At 46.2% G+C, this 20,087-nt stretch overlaps 1 protein-coding gene across 1 annotated transcript in view; it reads right to left on the bottom strand.

The window, feature by feature from the left end:
* The window catches only part of LOC126483994 (monocarboxylate transporter 1-like), a 141,628-nt gene that overhangs the window by 5,290 nt on the left and 116,251 nt on the right, over positions 1–20,087 (bottom strand). Inside the window, exons 6-7 of the mRNA XM_050107300.1 lie at positions 10,197–10,526; positions 1,353–1,544 (exon numbers count right to left, since the gene is read on the bottom strand). Of these exons, the coding sequence (XP_049963257.1) occupies positions 1,353–1,544; positions 10,197–10,526 (522 nt within the window). The remainder of the gene's footprint in view (positions 1–1,352; positions 1,545–10,196; positions 10,527–20,087) is intronic.

Genomic DNA, 20,087 nt, shown 5'->3' on the forward strand with positions numbered 1-20,087 from the left:
CACCTGCCTGGTCTCATCGGTACAGCTCGTGAAAAACGGAACATGTCACCAACTGAATCATGGAAGTTGCTGATATCACATGAAAGGATAGCACATATTTGCACTCACACTAATCAGAAAATAACAGAATATTCATAAAAGTATGAAACTAATGCTACTTACACTAACCATGTGAGTATGATGGAAATGAAAGCATTTTTTGGATTGTTGTTATTATCAGGTGTATTCAAATATGGCCATAAAGATATAGAAAGTTTATGGGGAACTGAAGGAACAGGCCGAGATATATTTAGAATAACGATTGGTAGTCCTTTTATGGCCGTAGCTTCACAACGGTGCGCTTGCGCCCGGTGATTATCCAGGAAATTTTACTGAATTCTGCGCACCTTACCCTTCTCTGACACTATTACGAGGACTTCTTTTGTTTTAATCTCTGATCGGTAGCGAAAAGGGAAATTACAATTGTTTTACTTGCAACATTTAGCTACATTTTGCAGCTACTTCTCTACATAGTCGCCGCTCCAATTTGGACATTTGCCGTAGTGTTGTACCAACTTACCAGTACTCTTGTCATAGAACGCAGCCGCCTGTGCTTTCCAGCAATTCCCTGCGCTGGTTTGCAGCTCGCTGTCTTTACCAAAACGCTGTCCTCATAGCAAGCGGTTCACGTTAACGAAGTGATGATCAGGGGGAGCGAGCTCCAGGTTGTGTGGTGGGTGTTCAAATACATCCATCAAAAACATTGTAGAACTGTCTTCATTGCATATGCAGTATGCAGCCAAGAATTGCCACCAAGAAGGGTACCCAAGACCGTTAGGTTATGTGGTATGCTTGTGATCAAATCGAAACCCCTCAGCAGTCACCTTACATTTAACTGGAGACATTACTGTTCTAGGCATTTTTACGTGCTAACTGTGCGCTCAAAACTGAAACGTGCCACCTGACGCAGTCGGTGGGCGTTCGAGGGACACTGTGCACGCATCTGCACGAATCTTCATCGGATTTTCACTGTGACTTCAATTTCGCAACTGATCAGGGGTTGAAAAAAAATAATCCTCTTATCAGACTGTTTTTTCTCCACCCCACACAGAGGACAGTCATCATGCTTTTGTGCTACTGACAAGAAAGGAAAACTTTAGAGTTACTAGTTACAGTCAGTATTTGTGGCAAAGCATTCCCACAGGATCCTAAAATGAACATACAAAGCACAACATGAATATTTAGGAGTCTGTCGAATGGTCCCGATAGAACAGTGTGTATAGCGAAGAATGGTTACTATCAGTTATTCAAAATAATTATGGCCAGCCCTCGGTTATAAAAGGCGAAGGGTGTTTGCAGAACAGCGAGCTTACCTATAATAGGCCCGAAGGCGAACAGCATGATACCGCAGAACACCATGTTCAGTCCGACGGCAGCTGGCAGCTTCTCTTCAGGGCAGACTTCTGCGACGCAGAGGTTGGTGTTGACAACAGCAGAGCCCCGACAGAATCCACACAAAGCACTCCACACGCACAACATCACCAACGATGAAGACATGGCCAGCCCTGCAAACAGGGGTAATCACACAATGGCGAAACAAGGATATCTTCATTACTGGACGTTCATGGGTATAGTGACAAAGACATGAAATGTTGACACAGTCGATTGGTAAACTGAACACGAGCTTGAGATCTGGTTACTTCCCACTCTTTACCCCACTACGTCGCAAGGAATACCTACATACCTACAACCTGTTTCCCAGTGGTATGCCGGCCGAAGTGGCCGCGCGGTTCTGGCGCTGCAGTCTGGAAACGCGAGACCGCTACGGTCGCAGGTTCGAATCCTGCCTCGGGCATGGATGTGTGTGATGTTCTTAGGTTAGTTAGGTTTAACTAGTTCTAAATTCTAGGGGACTAATGACCTCAGCAGTTGAGTCCCATAGTGCTCAGAGCCATTTGAACCATTTTGAACCCAGTGGTATACTGGCCCTTCCGCAGCGCCCCTTTTAAGTACGCTGCAGGCCATCCAAAATGCAACAAGGAGCGCAGATACCACAGCCCAAATGATACGGGAGATAACACGTTGTAGAAAGAGCACGTCATTGAAAATACAGGCCCTGTGAATTGAGGAAGATAATGAATTCACTACTGAGTTTTGCCGCCAGTGCCGGCTATAAGAGCTGCTACAGGCATCAGCATTGAATCAAAGAGGCTCTGGATGTGTTGTTGGGGTATAGCAGTTCATGCTGCTTCCACATATTGCCAAATGATTTAGTGTAGCAGCGACTGGTGTACCCCGGGTTAGTAGTTCCGCAGTCATAGACCAGCGATTTCGATGAGTGAGAGAATGGAGAACAGGGAGGCCAAGGCAGCAATGCAGTCTGATGGGCAACGAAGAAGTCTTGAACACTGCGTGTCACGCGTGGTCACGCATCATCTTGTTGCAGTGTGGCCGTCGGCAAGCTCTGAAGGTATGGGAGGACAAAAGGCTCCAACACTTCAGAGATGTACTGCCAGTGCGTACTAGTGGGGTGCGAGAGTGGTATCCAAAACCACTCCAAACCATAATACTGTGCCCAGGACCAATATGGCGGTGCATAAGGCAACAGTTCAGCTGTCTCTCACTGCGGTGTCTTCAGACTCTAATTTTGAAATGTTCAAATGTGTGTGAATTCCTAAGGGACCAAGCAACTGAGGTCGTCGGTCCCTAGACTTACATACTACTTAAACTAATTGACACTAAGAACAACACACGCAACCATGCCCGAGGCAGGACTCGAACCTCCGGTGGGAGGAGCCGCGCAATCCGTGATATGGCGCCTCAAACCGCGCGGCCACTCCGCGCGGCCATACTCTAATCCAACCATCGTTATGGTGCAGCCAAAATCGGGATTCGACGGTAAAGACAGTGTCGTTTCATTCGGTTGTTCATGTGAGTAGTTCATCGCGCCTTTGCCGGCTACTCAGTGGTAAACGCAGCAATGAAAGCCCCTCTGCAGCAAACGACGTGAAACGGTACGCGCGGAACTGCTTGTTGTGTAACAGGCCGAAATTGTTGTCATATGGTTCGTGATGTGGCTGAGCGATCCATCACTGACATATGTACAAAGAGGTGGGTGCAATCGGTCCTTAGGTCCGTCCTTACCTCTTGCACAGTTGCTTCGTTCCGTCCTGCACGATCACCGATTACTCTGAAGGACAAACCGCTATAGGCAACTATTCTTCCCCAGTCGAACTCCAAAACATGATCGAAAGACGCTCTCTGTCTTCTACGAGGCATACTGTAGCTGCTTTCGCAAAACAACAGCATGAAACAATAATTCCAGTACGTCCACACGGACGCCTGTTCCCCCTTAATACAGCGCCTGTAGATGCCGCTACTGTCGCACGTGATGTGCGCCTGAGCTGAAATAATGCTAACCATGAGCATCTCTCATCACCGCAAACGCACGCCGCAAATTTCACCTGATTTTGACGTTTCCTGCATTTAGGGTGGCCTGCAGCTTGAGTAGTAGTGCAGTGCTCAGACACGGCTGGGAGCGTTTATTTTTCGTTAAGTGTGTTAACGTGTCACGGAGTAAAGAAATCAGTAACCAGTACAACTAACGCAAGGAACGCGCATCGACATAATCATCTACGTAAATCACCACACGCTGCACTACACGGTAAACATATTCTCAGTCATCCAGTTGGCTATAAAAAGGGTTCTGTCGGGAAGGATCTTCCCTCACCTCAAACGCTGCTCGCTCTTCACTGTACCGACAGACTACAGCTTTCTAACAGAAACACATGACATCAACACGAAGAAAAATGTTCTTATCACATGGAAATTACTTCTCATAATTCAAGGCAATTTTCACACAGCGTGTGTTAATTTGACATAGCCAAGAGTAAAGTTGTTTACCATTACTCAGCAAAACGGGGGCAAACTTACTACACGGTTAAACAAACAACAGTTGACATGGGTCACAGCTTTTATGTTTACAGTGCTAATGACGCTTTCCCAGTTTCATCCATGCTTCGATGTGAGAGCTGCGAGTGACTATGGACATATCTCCACATTATCAATGAATGTGCGACCAATTAATTGTGGAAACAATAAGGTTATCGCTTTACAACACCTCGCTTGTAAACTGCTGATTAGAATGCGAAGAAATTATTGAATCAGGCGTTATTAAATGACGATAGTTTTGCTTTCAAAATACATAAATGTATTAGAGAAGCAGTCCTGATATTTAGAAAAATAAATGTACCTCGATAATCCTTATAGCTTCTTTGTGACCATCCATCTTATAGAGCTGAATGGAAGTCTTGCGAGAAATGGCTGTTTGTGTAAATTGGGGGTGTGTTGAAGATTCAGACATGAAGACATCGACTGCAAACAAAGCTAAGCGACGAGTTGCGTTTTTTAGGAAATTATACATTAAGGTTTCAATAAAATCTCATAAATACGATATTTCAGGTACAAGCAGAATGAGTCCTCTCATTGAGATAAGATATTGCTTTCAAATGTATGTACAGTAACGACATATTTTCAAAATGGTAAATTCTACCCACAATTTTATTCTTATACATTCGTCGATGAGTATTTAACATTCTTTGTTTACAAACTTAGTGCGCTCAGTATGGGTCAGCATGACTTACCACTGTTTACTTACTGGGCGAATTAACGAAGGTTTACTTCGGAATCTCTCTAAGATACAAATTTAAAGGTTCCAAAATGTTTCAGTGTTTAGTACTCAAGACTTTCATTAACAATTTTTCCAATTGTAGATTATAACAGCCTCAAAGGTTAATTTACGATTCAGCATGATGCACGCAAACAATGTTAAGGGTAACCATTAACATTTCTCCTATCATCCTACCACATTTTTCACGTACACAACACTGTAAGGGAAATAACACTGTTTACTTGCTTCAATAAATATTCACATTTACCTGCTTAGTAATAACTTTTGAAAGGCATTTGCGTTCAGGAACAAATTCAGGATCGTTATTTGAGTCTTAGTTACCCGCATCATCCTCAGATTCGCAAAAATCATCCATGAAAGTCACTCTTCAGATACGAACACTGCATGGGTTACTATTGTTGGTATCTCTGTCTTTGGACTTACCACTGTTTACATGCAAACATTCTGACAAATACTGCCATTAGCGAGAGTATAAAGTTTAAGACAGAGCTGCCATACTTCGTTTTATCATGGAACTATCGGCTAATTTTCATGTATTACATGGAATGTCTGTTTCTCATAGACTGTCCCCTCCCTTCCTTATATCTTCCTATATCCATAAGTTCCAAGTGGACGTATAAAACATGGAAGACGTAGTAATCACATTTCCTGTCCAGATACCATGAGATTGAGATACAGCTTGTTGAGAGTTATGTAATTTTTATATCCTGTATGGAAGAAGACAAAGAAGAAGAAGAAGAAGAAGAAGAAGAAGTAGCAGTAGCAGTGATTATTGTCTAGATCCTGCTGAATATAAGACTCGAATCGAAATATAAACACATGTACTGGAAAGTAAGTGGTAACCAACGCAAGACAAAAGCGGAAAACCCTCGTTGGTTCTTATGTTGTGGCTCAATATGAGGCAGCACTTAGGCAAGAGAGCTAAGTCCACTGAGAAAAGAACTCGCAACACCAAGGAGTTGTGCGACATACAGCAAAGTCAGAAGGCGTATTTCTACATCTGAAAGAGGATGTCTATATAAATTTCGCACCGTCCCGTAAGAATTGGGCTAGTAGCGACACTATGAGATTGCAAATCAGGTTTGCCTTAAATGCACGCTGCAACAGTTGTCAGCGGTAGTCACTTTTCAGGCTGGAAGTGTTGAGCTGATGTTAGTCAAAAACGCCTTTAACGCGACAAAGATGCCATTATCGACACATCATTGAGTTTGAACGACGTCGTGTAACATTGCTACGAGGAACTTGATGTTCCTTCTACAACTTTGCAGAAAATCCTCGCAGGATTGTAGCCACTGTACATGACTGCTGGCAGCGGTGGTGACGGGAATATATGGTTGCAAGAAGACCGGAATTCGGCCAGCCATGTGGTACTAACGAGAGAGGAGACCACCGTATTCGGCGATTGACTTTGTCGCATCGTACTGCATCCGCAGCAGCAAACCGAACAGCAGTTGGCACCAAAGTCAGGCAATGAACTGTTACAAACCGGTTCCTTCAAGGACGACTCCGACTCAGACACCCTGCATCGTGAACTCCACTAACCTCAAACCACCACTGTCTGCGACTGCACTGGTGTCAAGCGAGAGCTCATTTGATGGCAGGGTGGAGGTCTCGTGTTTTCTGGTGAAAACTGTTTCTTTCTCGGTGTCAGTGATAGCCATGTGTTGGTTATGAGGAGGCCAACAGATGGCCTGTTTGCGTGCTACACACGCTGGATCTTTACCTGGAGTTATGGTCTGGTACCAGATTTCGTGTAACAGGAAGAGCATTTTCGTGGTCATCCCATACACCCTGACTGTAAAACCGTACGTCATTCTGGTGATTGGACCTGTTGTGCTGTCACTGATGATCAGCGTTCCAGTGGTGTTTTCCAACAGGATAACGCTCGCCCACACACCACTTTTATAACCCAACATGCTATACAGTGTGTTGACGTGTTGTCTTAGCCTGTTTCCAATAGAGCACATATGGGACATCATCGGCCGACAACTTTAGCGGCATCCACGAATAGAATTAACGGTCCCTGTATTGACCAACCAAGAGTAGCAGGCATGAAACCCCATCCCACAAACTGACGTCGGCACCTGCATAAAACAATGCATGCACGTTGGCATGCATGCTTTCAACATTCTGCCGGTTACAGCAGCATTTCACATTTTTAATGGCGTATCTCGCTTGTACATTATTCTGCGATCTTGCAATGTTAATCACTTTCGGATGTTACCGAGAGAAATGTATTACCGAAATTTCATTACTCTGCATTGGGAGCTGCTCAGCAACATTTCCAGCCTAACTAAAATGGTCACCAAGAACAGTGGATCTCATCACTGCGCGGAATGGTCAAGTCACATATGGATCGACATCGATACAAGAATGACGTAAAATTAGGCGAAAATGTTGAGGATTTCGAAGCCTAGGTCCTAAGGTGCTATGCAGGGGTCAAACACGCTGAAGCGCCAAAGAAACTGGTACAGGCATGCGTATTCAAATACAGAGATATGTAAACAGTCGGAATACGGCGCTGCGGTCGGCAACGCCTATATAAGACAACAAGTGTTTGGCGCCGTTGTTAGACCGATTATTGCTGCTACAATGGCAGGTTGTCAAGATATTAGAGAGTTAGAACATGGTGCTATAATCGGTGCACGAGCGATGGGACACATCATCTCTGAGGCAGAGATGAAGTGGGGAATTTTCCGTACGACCATTTCAGGAGTGTACCGTGAATATCGGGAATGCGGTAAAACATCAAATCTACGACATCGCTGTGGCCGGAAAAATCGTTCAACGTGACTGAAGTGCAACCCTTCCGCAAATTGTACCCTTGATCACTGAACGACACAGGATTACACCTTGCTGGGGCCCGTCAACACCTACAACTGACTGTTGATGACTCTAAACACCGAGTTTCGTTTCAAATTTTATCGTGCGGACGGACGTGTACGGGTATGGAGACACACTCACGAATCCATGGTCCCTGCATGTCAGCAGGGGACTATTAGAGCTCGTGGAGGCTCTGTAATGGTGTGGGGCATGTGCAGTTCGAGTGATAAGCGACCACTGATACGTCTAGATACGAATCTGACAGGTGACACGATATGTAAGCATGCTGTCTGATCATCTGCACCCATTCATGTTCATTGTTCATTCCGACTGTCGGGACACGCCACACGCCCAGAATTGCTACAGAGTGGCTCCAGAAACACTTATGAGTTTAAACATTTCCGCTGGTCACCAAACTCCCCAGACTCCCCAGACATTAACATTATTGAGCGTATCTGGGATGCCTTGCAACGTGAAGAGATCGCCACCCAGTCGTACTGTTACGGATTTATGGACAGCCGTGCCGGATTCATGGATTCCGTTCCCTCCAGCAGTAATTCAGACATTAGTCGAGTCCATATCACGTCGTGTTGTGGCATTTCTGTGCGTTCACGGGGACCCTACACGATATTAGGCAGGTGTACCAGTTTCTTTGGCTCTTCAGTGTAGCACATGGAGACGCATAGGTATCTGTGTAAGGCACTAAGGCGCCTATACAGATTCGTTGGACACACAGCTTTTATACGTAGGTACTTCTATGTTCAGACCTTGACATTTGCTAAACAGAGAAACTGTTGGACAAGAATAATCAGAGGCACTTATGGACACAGTACATACTAATAGAGGTGGAGTGGTGTATTTATATCGAAAAATGGTTCATATTTCACCTCATGGTAAGAAAGATGAACATAAATAATGGTTATATGGATCGCTATAGGACTGTTAGTACGAAGTATGTCCTCCACGGCTAGTAATGAGCATTTGCACCTGTTATTTATCCAGGCTGTAAACCTATTCCTTTGTCAAGGCGGTTTTCACTTTTTTCACAGTGTGGGGACGGGGTGTTCGTTGGGAAATACCTTTACCAAGAGCAGCCAAGCATGCTCTAGGGTCTGGGGAGTACACAGACCATTCCGTATCTTCACTTTCCAGCGTGTCTGACACCTCAATGGTCCCGTGCGGGCGGGCATTGTCGTGCATAATCCGGAAGTCTTGAACCACCGCATCTCTGAACAGACGAACATGATCGAGAATAACGCCCCTGCAATACTGTTGTACTGTGATAGTACCTTGCATGAAGATACAGGGTGACAATTACTGAAATATACGGAAAGTGACGTACGTTAGTTACAAACAATAACGTGCACGCACTTTATTCAACGTGTAAACATCACTACAGTTATTCGGATCTAGGTTATGCCATATTCGATACGCCTATCATCATTGGCGGTGATGTGGCGCAGGCGAATAGCGAAATTCTGCGTGACCTGCAGAAGTGTCGGAACATCGATGTTGTCGATGACCTCAGCTCAGCAGTGGTTTTAGGGTTATTGCTGTAAACTTTGTTTTCAATATAGACCCACAAAAAGGAGTCACATGTGTTCAGATTCGGACAATATGGCGGCCAATCGAAGCCCATGCCAGTGGCCTCTGGGTACCCCAGAGCCAGAATTCAGTCCCCAAAGTACTCTTCCAGGACATCACTCTCCTGCTTAGCAAGTGTCAGGCAGTGTACAAGACAACATTTTGAGCTGAGGGACAGAGACTTCACTGACACTTCGTGTAATCTACACAATACTGCGCTAGTTGCGAAGTAATGGCACACATTTTGTCCTGTTATACGTATTGTAATTCTAAAAAGAAGTGTCCATCAAAACCATGCCTGACCATCCGTGGGGTATGCTGAAAATATTACGATCTACATGACTACTCTGCAATTCACATTTAAGTGCTTGGCAGAGGGTTCGTCGAACCACAATCATACTATCTCTCTACCATTCCACTCCCGAACAGCGCGCGGGAAAAACGAACACCTAAACCTTTCCGTTCAATCTCTGATTTCTCTTATTTTATTTTGATGATCATTCCTACCTATGTAGGTTGGGCTCAACAAAATATTTTCGCATTCGGAAGAGAAAGTTGGTGACTGAAATTTCGTAAGTAGATCTCGCCGCGACGAAAAACGTCTATGCTTTAGTGACTTCCATCCCAATTCGCGTATCATATCTGCCACTCTCTCTCCCCTACTACGTGATAATACAAAACGAGCTGCCCTTTTTTGCACCCTTTCGATGTCCTCCGTCAATCCCACCTGGTAAGGATCCCACACCGCGCAGCAATATTCTAACAGAGGACGAACGAGTGTAGTGTAAGCTGTCTCTTTAGTGGACTTGTTGCATCTTCTAAGTGTCCTGCCTATGAAACGCAACCTTTGGCTCGTCTTCCCCACAATATCATCTATGTTCGTAATTTTAACACCCAGGTACTTAGTTGAATTGACAGCCTTGAGAATTGTACTATTTATCGAGTAAACGAATTCCAACGGATTTCTTTTGGAACTCATGTGGGTCACCTCACACTTTTCGTTATTTAGCGTCAACTGCCACCTGCCACACCATACAGCAATGAAGTCAAAAACGTGGTACCGGAATTGTGGCTGTGACTAATGTTTAGTTAGTACATATGAAGTTGCGATTGGACTCACCTGAGCGAGTAACTGCACTGAAAACAGATCCGACGAGGAAGGTAATGCGCGGCCGGACGTGGAACCGGTCCGTGAAGTAGTTGACGCCGAACCGCGCCACGCAGTCGCCGACAGCCCTCATGGTTATGACGAGCGCCGTGTCTGAACGCGTCAGCCCGACGACCCGCTGCAGGTAGAAGGGCAGCAGCAGGGCGTAGTTTATGGTGGCCGTCACCATGGCAGCCGTGCCCAGCATAACGTTCAGGTAGGCACCGCTTCGCAGCAAGTCCAGGTCCATGAACGCCACTGCACGTCGCCATAGCGAACGTTGACCCGGAGATGTCTCTGCAACTGCCGAGTACACGTCTGCATCAGCGCTAAATGCTAATTCAAATCGCTGTGGAGTAGTCTCGGTACACCATTACATCGTACAGGCTATATGAAACAAGTACTCAAGCAGTACAAAAATGCAGAAAATCACGTAAGTAGACAAAATGGTCTGGGAGTTGAGTGGCTGCATTCTTGTCCTAGCGAACATTTTCAGCCCAACAGAACTTTTTTTGGTGCTGAAAATAATATTCAGCTTTTTCGATAGAATCACCTTTGCGATATACAGGGTGTCTGTTTTAACTAGAGAGAACTAAATATCTAGACAGCGACGTATCGTACGAAAAAAGATGTTCTACGTGAAAAGGTGATATTGGTGAAGAGGACATCTGCCTGTACTAAAACTGGCCACCTACAATCCACCCTTCCTGTGTGGGCGGAATCAACTTTGCACTTTCAAATTTGAAAGCTGTATTCGTATTGCGTATCGTTTACTCAAAGTATTGTTTTCCTTTCGCGACAGGTGGTTCTGTAATCAACAAATAGCAGGCGTGATCTGCAGTTCCTCCTAGACGCATTTGATTCTGTATTTCATTTACGATGTAAATGTAAACTTTTGTGTTCGAAATTTAGTGATGAAAATTTGATGGTACAGTAAAATATAGTTAGTCGATTCAGTGTCTGGTTAGAAACTACATTTAGTGTGATCCGGGAAACAACGACGGGGATGTAATAGTTTTCTGTTCCTGTCGGGTTGTTTGAGTTCTTGCCCCTCACCATTGGAGTGCTTGATTTAGATGTCTCCCCTGGCCTCTTACTATTGGGGTGTTTGATCTCAGTGAGTATCCATGGCGGGTATGCCCGTCACTATCATCTCACGGACATTTTTTACCTTACTACAATATAAATGCTTTGTGGTTAGGGCCTCCCGTCGGGTAGACCGTTCTGCTGATGCAAGTCTTTCGAGTTGACGCCACTTCGGCGACTTGTTTGTTGATGGGGTGAAATGATGATAAGGACAACACAACACCCAGTCCCTGAGCGGAGAAAATCTCCGACCCAGCCGGAAATCGAACCCGGGCCGTTAGGTATGACATTCCGTCGCTCTGACCACTCAGCTACCAGTGGCGGACGCCTTACTACAATGATTGTGGTTTGTATTCCGCCGGTAACCGCCTAGCTGCTAGAGCGCGAGTTACGGCGTGTGGATGGAAACACACATCGAAATTAGTCACCCTGATGGCGAGGTACGAAAGCGACAACCGAAATCAACCACTTCGATTGTTTGGAGACTGGTGGAATCAACGTCATCGGGAACAGAAGACCGCGTTACCATACAAGTAGTTTATTTGCAAGAAATGTCAGTGTTGTTCTTCTAGTGATCTTCAGTCTGAGGACTGGTTTGATGCAGCCCTCCATGCTACTCTATCGTGTCCGATCCTCTTTATCTCTGACTAACTACTGCAACCTACATCCTTCTGAATCTGCTTACTATATTCATATCCTGGTCTCCCTCTACGATATTTAATCCCATGCTACACTCAATTACTAAACTGATGATCCCTCGATGTCTCAGAATGTGTCCTACCAACCGATCCCTTCTTTTGGTCAAGCTGTGTCAGAAATTTCTTGTCTCCTCAATTCTATTCAGTACCTACTCATTAGCTACGCGATCGGCCCATCTAATATTCGACATTTTTCTGTAGCACCTCATTTCAAAAGCTTCCTTTATATCTTATCGTCCATGTTTCATTTCCATACATTGATACTCTCTCAGACAGATACCTTCAATAGAGACACTCTAACCCCTAAATTTATATAAAAAGATAGCCAATTTCTCTTCTTCAGAAATGCCTTTCTTACCATTGCCAGTCTACATTTTATATCCTCTTTACTTCTGCCACCATCAGTTATTTTGCTGCCGAAATAGCAAAACTCATGTACAGCTTTTGTAAGTAGGCTGTTTAGGTTTTTATGTTGATAACGCCACCTAGCGCTCTGAATGAAAATCACTGACAGTGCTGTCTGCAGTCTGTGGCTGGTTTGCATTGTTGCAATATTTGCTATTGTAGTGTTGGGCAGTTGGATGTGAATAGCACGCAGCGTTGCGCAGTTTGAGCTGAGCCGCCAGCAGTGGTAGATGTGGGGAGATAGATGGCAGAATTTTGAAAGCGTATTCAGTATTTAGTGCCTTCAGTAATTAGAATCTTTTATTTAGCTGGCAGTATTGGCGCTCGCTGTATTGGAGTAGTTCGAATAAATAAGATTTATTGTGAGGTAAGTGGTTCATGAAAGGTATAGGTTACTGAAACTTCCTGGCAGATTAAAACTGTGTGCCGGACCGAGACTCGCGGGCAAGTGCTCTACCAACTGAGCTACCCAATCACGACTCACGCCCAGTCCTCACAGCCTTACTTCTGCCAGTACCTCGTCTCCTACCTTCCAAACTTTACAGAAGCTCTCCTGCGAACACGCCAGGTAGTTTCATATCAGAGCACACTCCGCTGCAGAGTGAAAATCTCATTCTGAGAACATCCCCGAGGCCGTGGCTAAGCCATGTCTCCGCAATATCCTTTCTTTCAGGAGTGCTAGTTTTGCAAGGTTCGCAGGAGAGCTTCAATTAAGTTTGGAAGGTAGGAGACGAGGTACTGGCAGAAGCAAGACTGTGAGGACGGGGCGTGACGCAGTCTGCTTTCAGCTGCGGTGGGGCGAGGACGTCCGCTGCGCCCCGCCGTGCGCGGCCGTGAGCGCTTGCTTGTGTTTACCTTCTCGCGGCGAGAGTTGTATTTGTTCCAAGTTCAGTGCGATTATGGCACACACATGGCGCCACGACACGATCAAAATTACTTTCCAACCAGACCACGCACGTCCTCGAGCCTATGAAATAGAACAGTTCATACGCGACGATCTACGTTTAGATCCGGCGACTGTCGTCGGAATACATTTGTCTATAACGGCGAACGTGGTTTATGTTAAAATGACCAGTGCAGAGGTCTGCGCGACAGTGGTGTCTAAATACTCGAACTCACTCAGATTCAAAGATTCTGACGGGCATATCGATGTAGTGACGGTGGATCATGCAGGCATGGGCGTAAGGACTGTAAGGGTATTTGAGCTCCCCTTCGAGGTCCCAGAGGAAGTTGTCAAGGACGCCTTCCGACCATATGCCAATGTTATCAGCCACGTTGCAGAAAAGTGGCAAACTTCCTCAATGTGTAAGGTCTACAATGGTGTGGTCCGAATTAAACTTAAGCTCAAGAAACATGTGCCGTCCCATTTGAACATCGGAGGCTGTCGTGCAATAATCAAGTACGACGGTCAACCGCGTACCTGTTCCGGGTGTGGGCAGGAAGGCCATGTTCGATTGAGCTGCTTACAACGTAGAATTACGCAGACACCAGTGGGAGACTCCGTTTCCCCGACGGGGACGACAATCCTGCCCCTCACGTACGCTCAGACGACGATGCGCACCATAGATGAGGACGAAACGGGCTATCAGACACATCCATCGACATCAGAAGTACCAAGGGAGGAAGAGGAAGGACTACCGATGCCAACCCATATGTCGCCCCCTCCACAGCACCAACAGTCCCACGGAATCCAGACGCAACGTAACATTCAGAACGCGATGGACGTGGACGCGAACATTGTCCCGACCGCGGCTTTCCTAGCGGAAGGTGATACGACGCTGGATTGCCTCCCACATTCGGATACGGATGTCCACTTTCGAAAGCAACGTTCGCCTTGACGTCGCAAGCGACGTCGGCGGACCCCTTCTGACGATTGCCTCCTACACACGGCCGGTCAAGAAGGTGACATCTCATCAGACGGCATGGTTGCTGCGCCTGCTGAGGATCTAAGTGGGGTAGACGGTTCACTTGCCCATACTACGAGTGCCCAGTTACTTCTTGCACCACAGATGCTGCAGGTCGCGTCGATGGATGGCGCTCCGTTTACCTCTACCAAAGACGACGTACGTGAGAGAGATTTAGGTGCCGATCAGCTACACAGCATCGTGTTGCACCCACTGTGGTCGGACGATGTTGAGGAACTTCCTGGAGAGGGCACGGGTGACAGGGGAAGGGGTGGCATTGGGGATGCCACTCCTAGCGTGAAATACTCGTAATTTGTAACGGGTTTGGTGGGTCTGGCATCCCTTGCGGTTATCTTTGATTGCAATGGCGTCTGCCCTAGGTGAAGAGGCTAGGCAGCACACCTTTCGTCTTGCCACAATCAATATCAACGCGATAAGGGCACCACACAAACTGACAATGCTACAACGTATGCTTGATACGGCGGACATCGACGTGGCCCTCTTACAGTAAGTATGTGTCACTAGTTTCCCTGACTTCAACGGATATACCGCTCGCATCTCCAACGCCTCTTCTACCGGTTGTGGTGTGGCTGTCCTGCTACGGGAAGGCTTGGCGGCTACGGACGTACTGTACCTATCGAGAGCAAGAGCCATGGCAGTAACTGTCAACGGTGTACGACTCCTCAATGTATATGCCCCTTCAGGATCAGGAAGACGGAGAGATCGGGTCGGCTTTTTTTTCCGGAAGATATTACGCGTCTATTTATGGGCCGCATAGACGATACGGTGATCGGAGGAGGTTTTAACTGTACATTGTCTCCGTCTGATCAGCAGCCACATCACGTCCCGTTTGCGGAATTGGAAATGCTAGTGCGTGACGTCCACCTGATCGACACGTGGCGCCACATCAATGGCCCACCTCCTGGTTACACCCATTACACAAGTCATTCATCAAGTCGGTTAGACAGGATTTACGTCACAAGCACCCTTTCGACGGCGACGAGAGGAGCAGAGCTCTGGCCCACTGTATTCACCGACCACACAGCCTATATTTGCACCATTGCCCTCCAACCTGCACGTGTATGGCGCAGTAGGCCCCCCTGGAAACTGAACGTCGCCCATCTGGACGAGCTGCCATGTAAAGGTGCTATCGAAGAGTCGTGGAACGCGTCCTTACAGCGTCGTGGTCGTTACCGATCGACCCTCAGTTGGTGGATTGAATGTGCGAAGCCTGGTCATAGGCGCACCTTCATGGCTTACGGCCGGGAAGCGGTGGCATGGAGGAGGAGCACGGAAAACCATCATTACACCGTCCTAAGGGAATGTCTTGCTATGGAGCCCTCACCTGACAGGCAGATCATAGTCAATCGCGCGAAAGCGCAGCTTGTCTCCTTAGCACGCCATCATTTACAGGGCGCTGTTATACGTTCGCGTGCTCCAGACATGATACAATCAGAAAGGCCATCTATGCACCACGTGCTCCTAGAACGCAGCTGGCGCCGTAAGGCGCTGGTAACCGACATGATGACGGACGACGGACGACACGTGGCAGAACAAGCAGATATAGCAGAAGCCTTCTATGGGCATTACGCTCAACTTTATTCAGCAGTGCTCCCTGATATGGCGGCGGTAGATACCGTTTCAGCACATGTCCACGGTACAGTTCCACCAGACATGGTACCGACTTTACTGGGAGAAGTGACAGAAGGGGAAGTGCTCAACGCCAATGGTAAAGGTGATGCCCATAAATCACCAGGAACCGATGGATTACCATTAGAGTTCTATCGAGAGTTTAAACAACTGTTGGTACCGTGTTGGGTTGAAATTTGTCAGGAATTGATGTCCCCGGGTATACCGTTGCCTGCACCCCATCCATAATCCGAAGGGACGGAATCATGTCCGCGATTATCGCCCCTTAACGTTATTGAACAGCGACTTCAAAATCTTTCCGAGGCTGCTATCAGAACGTACTCACGGCACACTGTTGCACCCAACAACATCCCGAACTACGTTATGTCGTTACAGAGATCTCATCTCTCCTGCACGGGTGAGACGTTTGCCGGCAGCCCTGGCGTCTATCGACTTTAGCCAGGCTTTTGACCGTGTGGGCCACACTTTCCTTACGGCCGTTCTACGGTGCATGGAATACCCCGACTCCTTTATTACGGTCTTGACACGCCTTCTGCATGGGGCTACTTCTCGAGTTCTTGTTAATGGAAGTCTGACGGTACCCATGCCGATCCGCCGATCAGTACGACAGGGATGTCCATTATCAACATTGTTATTTACATTGGCCTTACAACCTTTGTTGTGTGGTCTCCGAGACAGGATCACTGGGATACGGTTCGGCGGCTCCATCTATCGCTGCACCGCATACGCGGATGATTTGATGATCGTCATACGTGGAGTTGACGATATAGCCGCGGCTTTGGACTGGATTGCAACCTACGGTACAGCTTCTGGTAGCCAAATCAACGTTGACAAGTCTGTCGCCTTAAGCATCGGGATTGGGTTACCGCAGGAACACATTGTCCCATACGCTTCAGTGATACTGTCCGATGATTGGGCTTAGATTTCATGAACGACATGCGACGTGCGACGGCGCTCAATTATCGACGCCTTCTTAACCAAATTAGGGCCGGAATTGCAAATCAGCGCTTGTGATCGTTCAGCGGGCGTATTATGCCAATGTATACCTTGCGTCCCGCATACCGCATGTCGCCCAAACGCTACCCATTCCGAACCCTTGGCTCGTAGCATTATGGCAGCGCTGGGATACTTCGTCACCGCTGGTATGTTACTGAAGATGAGATACGTATCTCTTACCCTCCGCCGGCCGAAGTGGCCGCGCGGTTCTGGCGCTGCAGTCTGGAACCGCGAGACCGCTACGGTCGCAGGTTCGAATCCTGCCTCGGGCATGGATGTGTGTGATGTCCTTAGGTTAGTTAGGTTTAACTAGTTCTAAGTTCTAGGGGACTAATGACCTCAGCAGTTGAGTCCCATAGTGCTCAGAGCCATTTGAACCATTTTCTTACCCTCCCCAAGGAAAAAAGGTGGTCTCGGCCTAGTTGACGTCCATGATAGGGCCATTGCCCTCTGTGTTAGCTCACATTTATTTCTGCTGCGCCTTTGTCCTACGGGCCTCACGAGTCTTCTGACGGCGCTACGACCTACTTCACTAAGAGCGCCGGTGCCACTACTGGACATCCCAGCGCCCCTCTTTTATATAGGACGTTTCTATTTAGAACAAAGTTATTGCAGTGTAGCGCTCACGACACCACAAATGGCCACAACTCGACGCCCATATCATGACATGCTGCAACGCCGCCCCCTAAATGTGGTCGAATTAAAATATCCTCACGTACGGTGGTGCGTGGTGTGGAAGACTGTACATGATGCCATGCTTTATTCCGATGTTGTTTCCCAATGGTACGTAGTCGTTAATGGTAAGGTGGTGATGCAAGAACGTCTCTACAATATCCACATGGCAGAATCTCCCAGTTGTGTGGGTTGTAATACAGTAGATTCTGACGAGCACCGCCTCAGCTGTGGAGAGGCGGAACCGGTTTGGCACCTAGTGCGGCAGATGCTGGCTTATCTCTTGCGAGTTAGACCGGAGCATATATCTGCACGCACGCTATTGTTTCCGGATGAGACTTTTACACCAAGACTCGAACCAACTCCGTCACCTGGATACGTGGACATGCGGTCCATTACCTCTGTCGTGACGGACACAAGAATTTACTTGACTTCTGGCTCTATTTGCAAGAAAGACATCATGCTATTTCCGGGCATACCAGATATCGACAATGCTTCGCAAACTACCTATGGAGTGCCTTTCACAGCTCGCCGTGTAGCTGGACTTCGAGTCTCGGTCCGGCACACAGTTTTAACCTGCCAGGAAGTTTCATATCAGGGCACACTCCGCTGCGGAGTGAAAATCTCATTCTGGTGTAGGTTACTGTTAGTCGAGCCATTCTTTTGAAGGGATTATTGAAAGTCAGATTGCGTTGCGCTAAAAATATTGTGTGTCAGTTTAGTGTTGATCAGAAGAAGTGTAGAGAGAAATGTCTGAGTACGTTCAGTTCTGCTCAGCTGTTTGAAAATCAAACAACGTAAGAGATTTCTCAGCACAGTAATTCATAATTTTTTCTAAGGGGAGGTTTCACTTTTAGTGTCTCGTTTCCTAATCTAATTCCCTCAGCGTCACCTGATTTAATCCTACTTCATTCCATTATCATCTTCTTTCTTTTGTTGATGTTTATCTTATATCATCCTTTCAAGACACTGTCCATTCCGTTCAACAACTCTTCCAAGTTATTTGCTGTCCTGACAGAATTACAATGTCATAGGTAAACCTCAAACCTTTCATTTCTTCTCCCTGGACTTTAATTCCTACTCTAAATTTCTCTTTCGTTTCCTTTACTGCTTGTTCAATATACAGGTTGAATAATATAGGAGCTAGGCTACAACACTGTTTCACTCCCTTCTCAAACACTACTTTCCTTTCATGCCCCTCGACTTATATCTGACGTCTGGTTTCTGTACTAGCTGTAAATAGTCTCTCTCTCCCTGTATTTTATCCCTGCTACCTTCAGAATTTCAGGCCGGCCGGTGTGGCCGTGCGGTTCTAGGCGCTTCAATCTGGAACCGCGTGACCGCTACGGTCGCAGGTTCGAATCCTGCCTTGGGCATGGATGTGTGTGATATCCTTAGGTTAGTTAGGTTTAAGTAGTTCTAAGTTCTAGGGGACTGATGACCTCAGATGTTAAGTCCCATAGTGCTCAGAGCCATTTTTTTCAGAATTTCAAAGATAGTATTCCAGTCAACATTGTCAAACGCTTACTCTAAAGCTACAAATGTCATAAACTTAGACCTGTCTTTCCTTAAGCTATCTTCTAAGATACGTCGTTGGGTCAGTATTGCCTCGCGTGTTCCTGCAAGAAGAACGAGGGAATTGCTCTCCAGGAACACTTAAGAGTTAGAGGAAGGGTTGATATACGGTCGTCTAATACCAGACTAGATGTAAGCAACGGTATTACTTCGTCACACTTTGGTCAAAATTAGTCAAAACCCAATTTTTGGTCCGCCATATTGGTTTAGCCGTTTGAATTTTGGAAATCTAGCTTCAGATTTGTGTCCAGTTATATCAAAAAATATAATAATACATTTTTATGCAAATTGAGCTAATAATACCTATAAAAGTTTTCCATAAGCTTTAACCAGGTTTTCTCGAAAACGATATGTCAAAACTACGAGCAGCATAAAATAAAAACTGTTCATCCTATTAACTTTTACCTTTGACACTTTTATTGGGAGCTTATATCCACAATATAAGGGATTTGTTAATATTAATAAATCTCTGTGAAACCACAAAGAGAAAAGTAAACTCTGAAGAATCGAACTCAGAGTTCAAGTTGGCACCATAACGTTAAATTTAAGATTACTTCATTGTGGTTCGGTAAAGCTCCTACAAATTTAATGAATTACAGACTGGTGCTATTCATTTTTGATTTTACGTAACTCCCTAGGAGCTACACTGCTTACTTCAAACTCGCAGGTCCTGGATCAACTTCGGACGCCTTTTTTTGTATTGAAAATCGAGAATAGAGTTCAAAGTACGATCAGTCATAACCCCCAACCAGATTCTTCGTATGTCTTTTCACTGTCTCAAAAAATTCCAATATTTGCCTACTTTTTGCTCATTTGAATGAAAACCTGGCCTTAAGTTAGTCGAAAAAGTTGGGGTAATATACATAAAAATACACTGA

The sequence above is a fragment of the Schistocerca serialis genome, chromosome 6 (assembly GCF_023864345.2).
Source record: "Schistocerca serialis cubense isolate TAMUIC-IGC-003099 chromosome 6, iqSchSeri2.2, whole genome shotgun sequence".
NCBI classification, from domain to species: Eukaryota; Metazoa; Arthropoda; class Insecta; order Orthoptera; family Acrididae; genus Schistocerca; species Schistocerca serialis.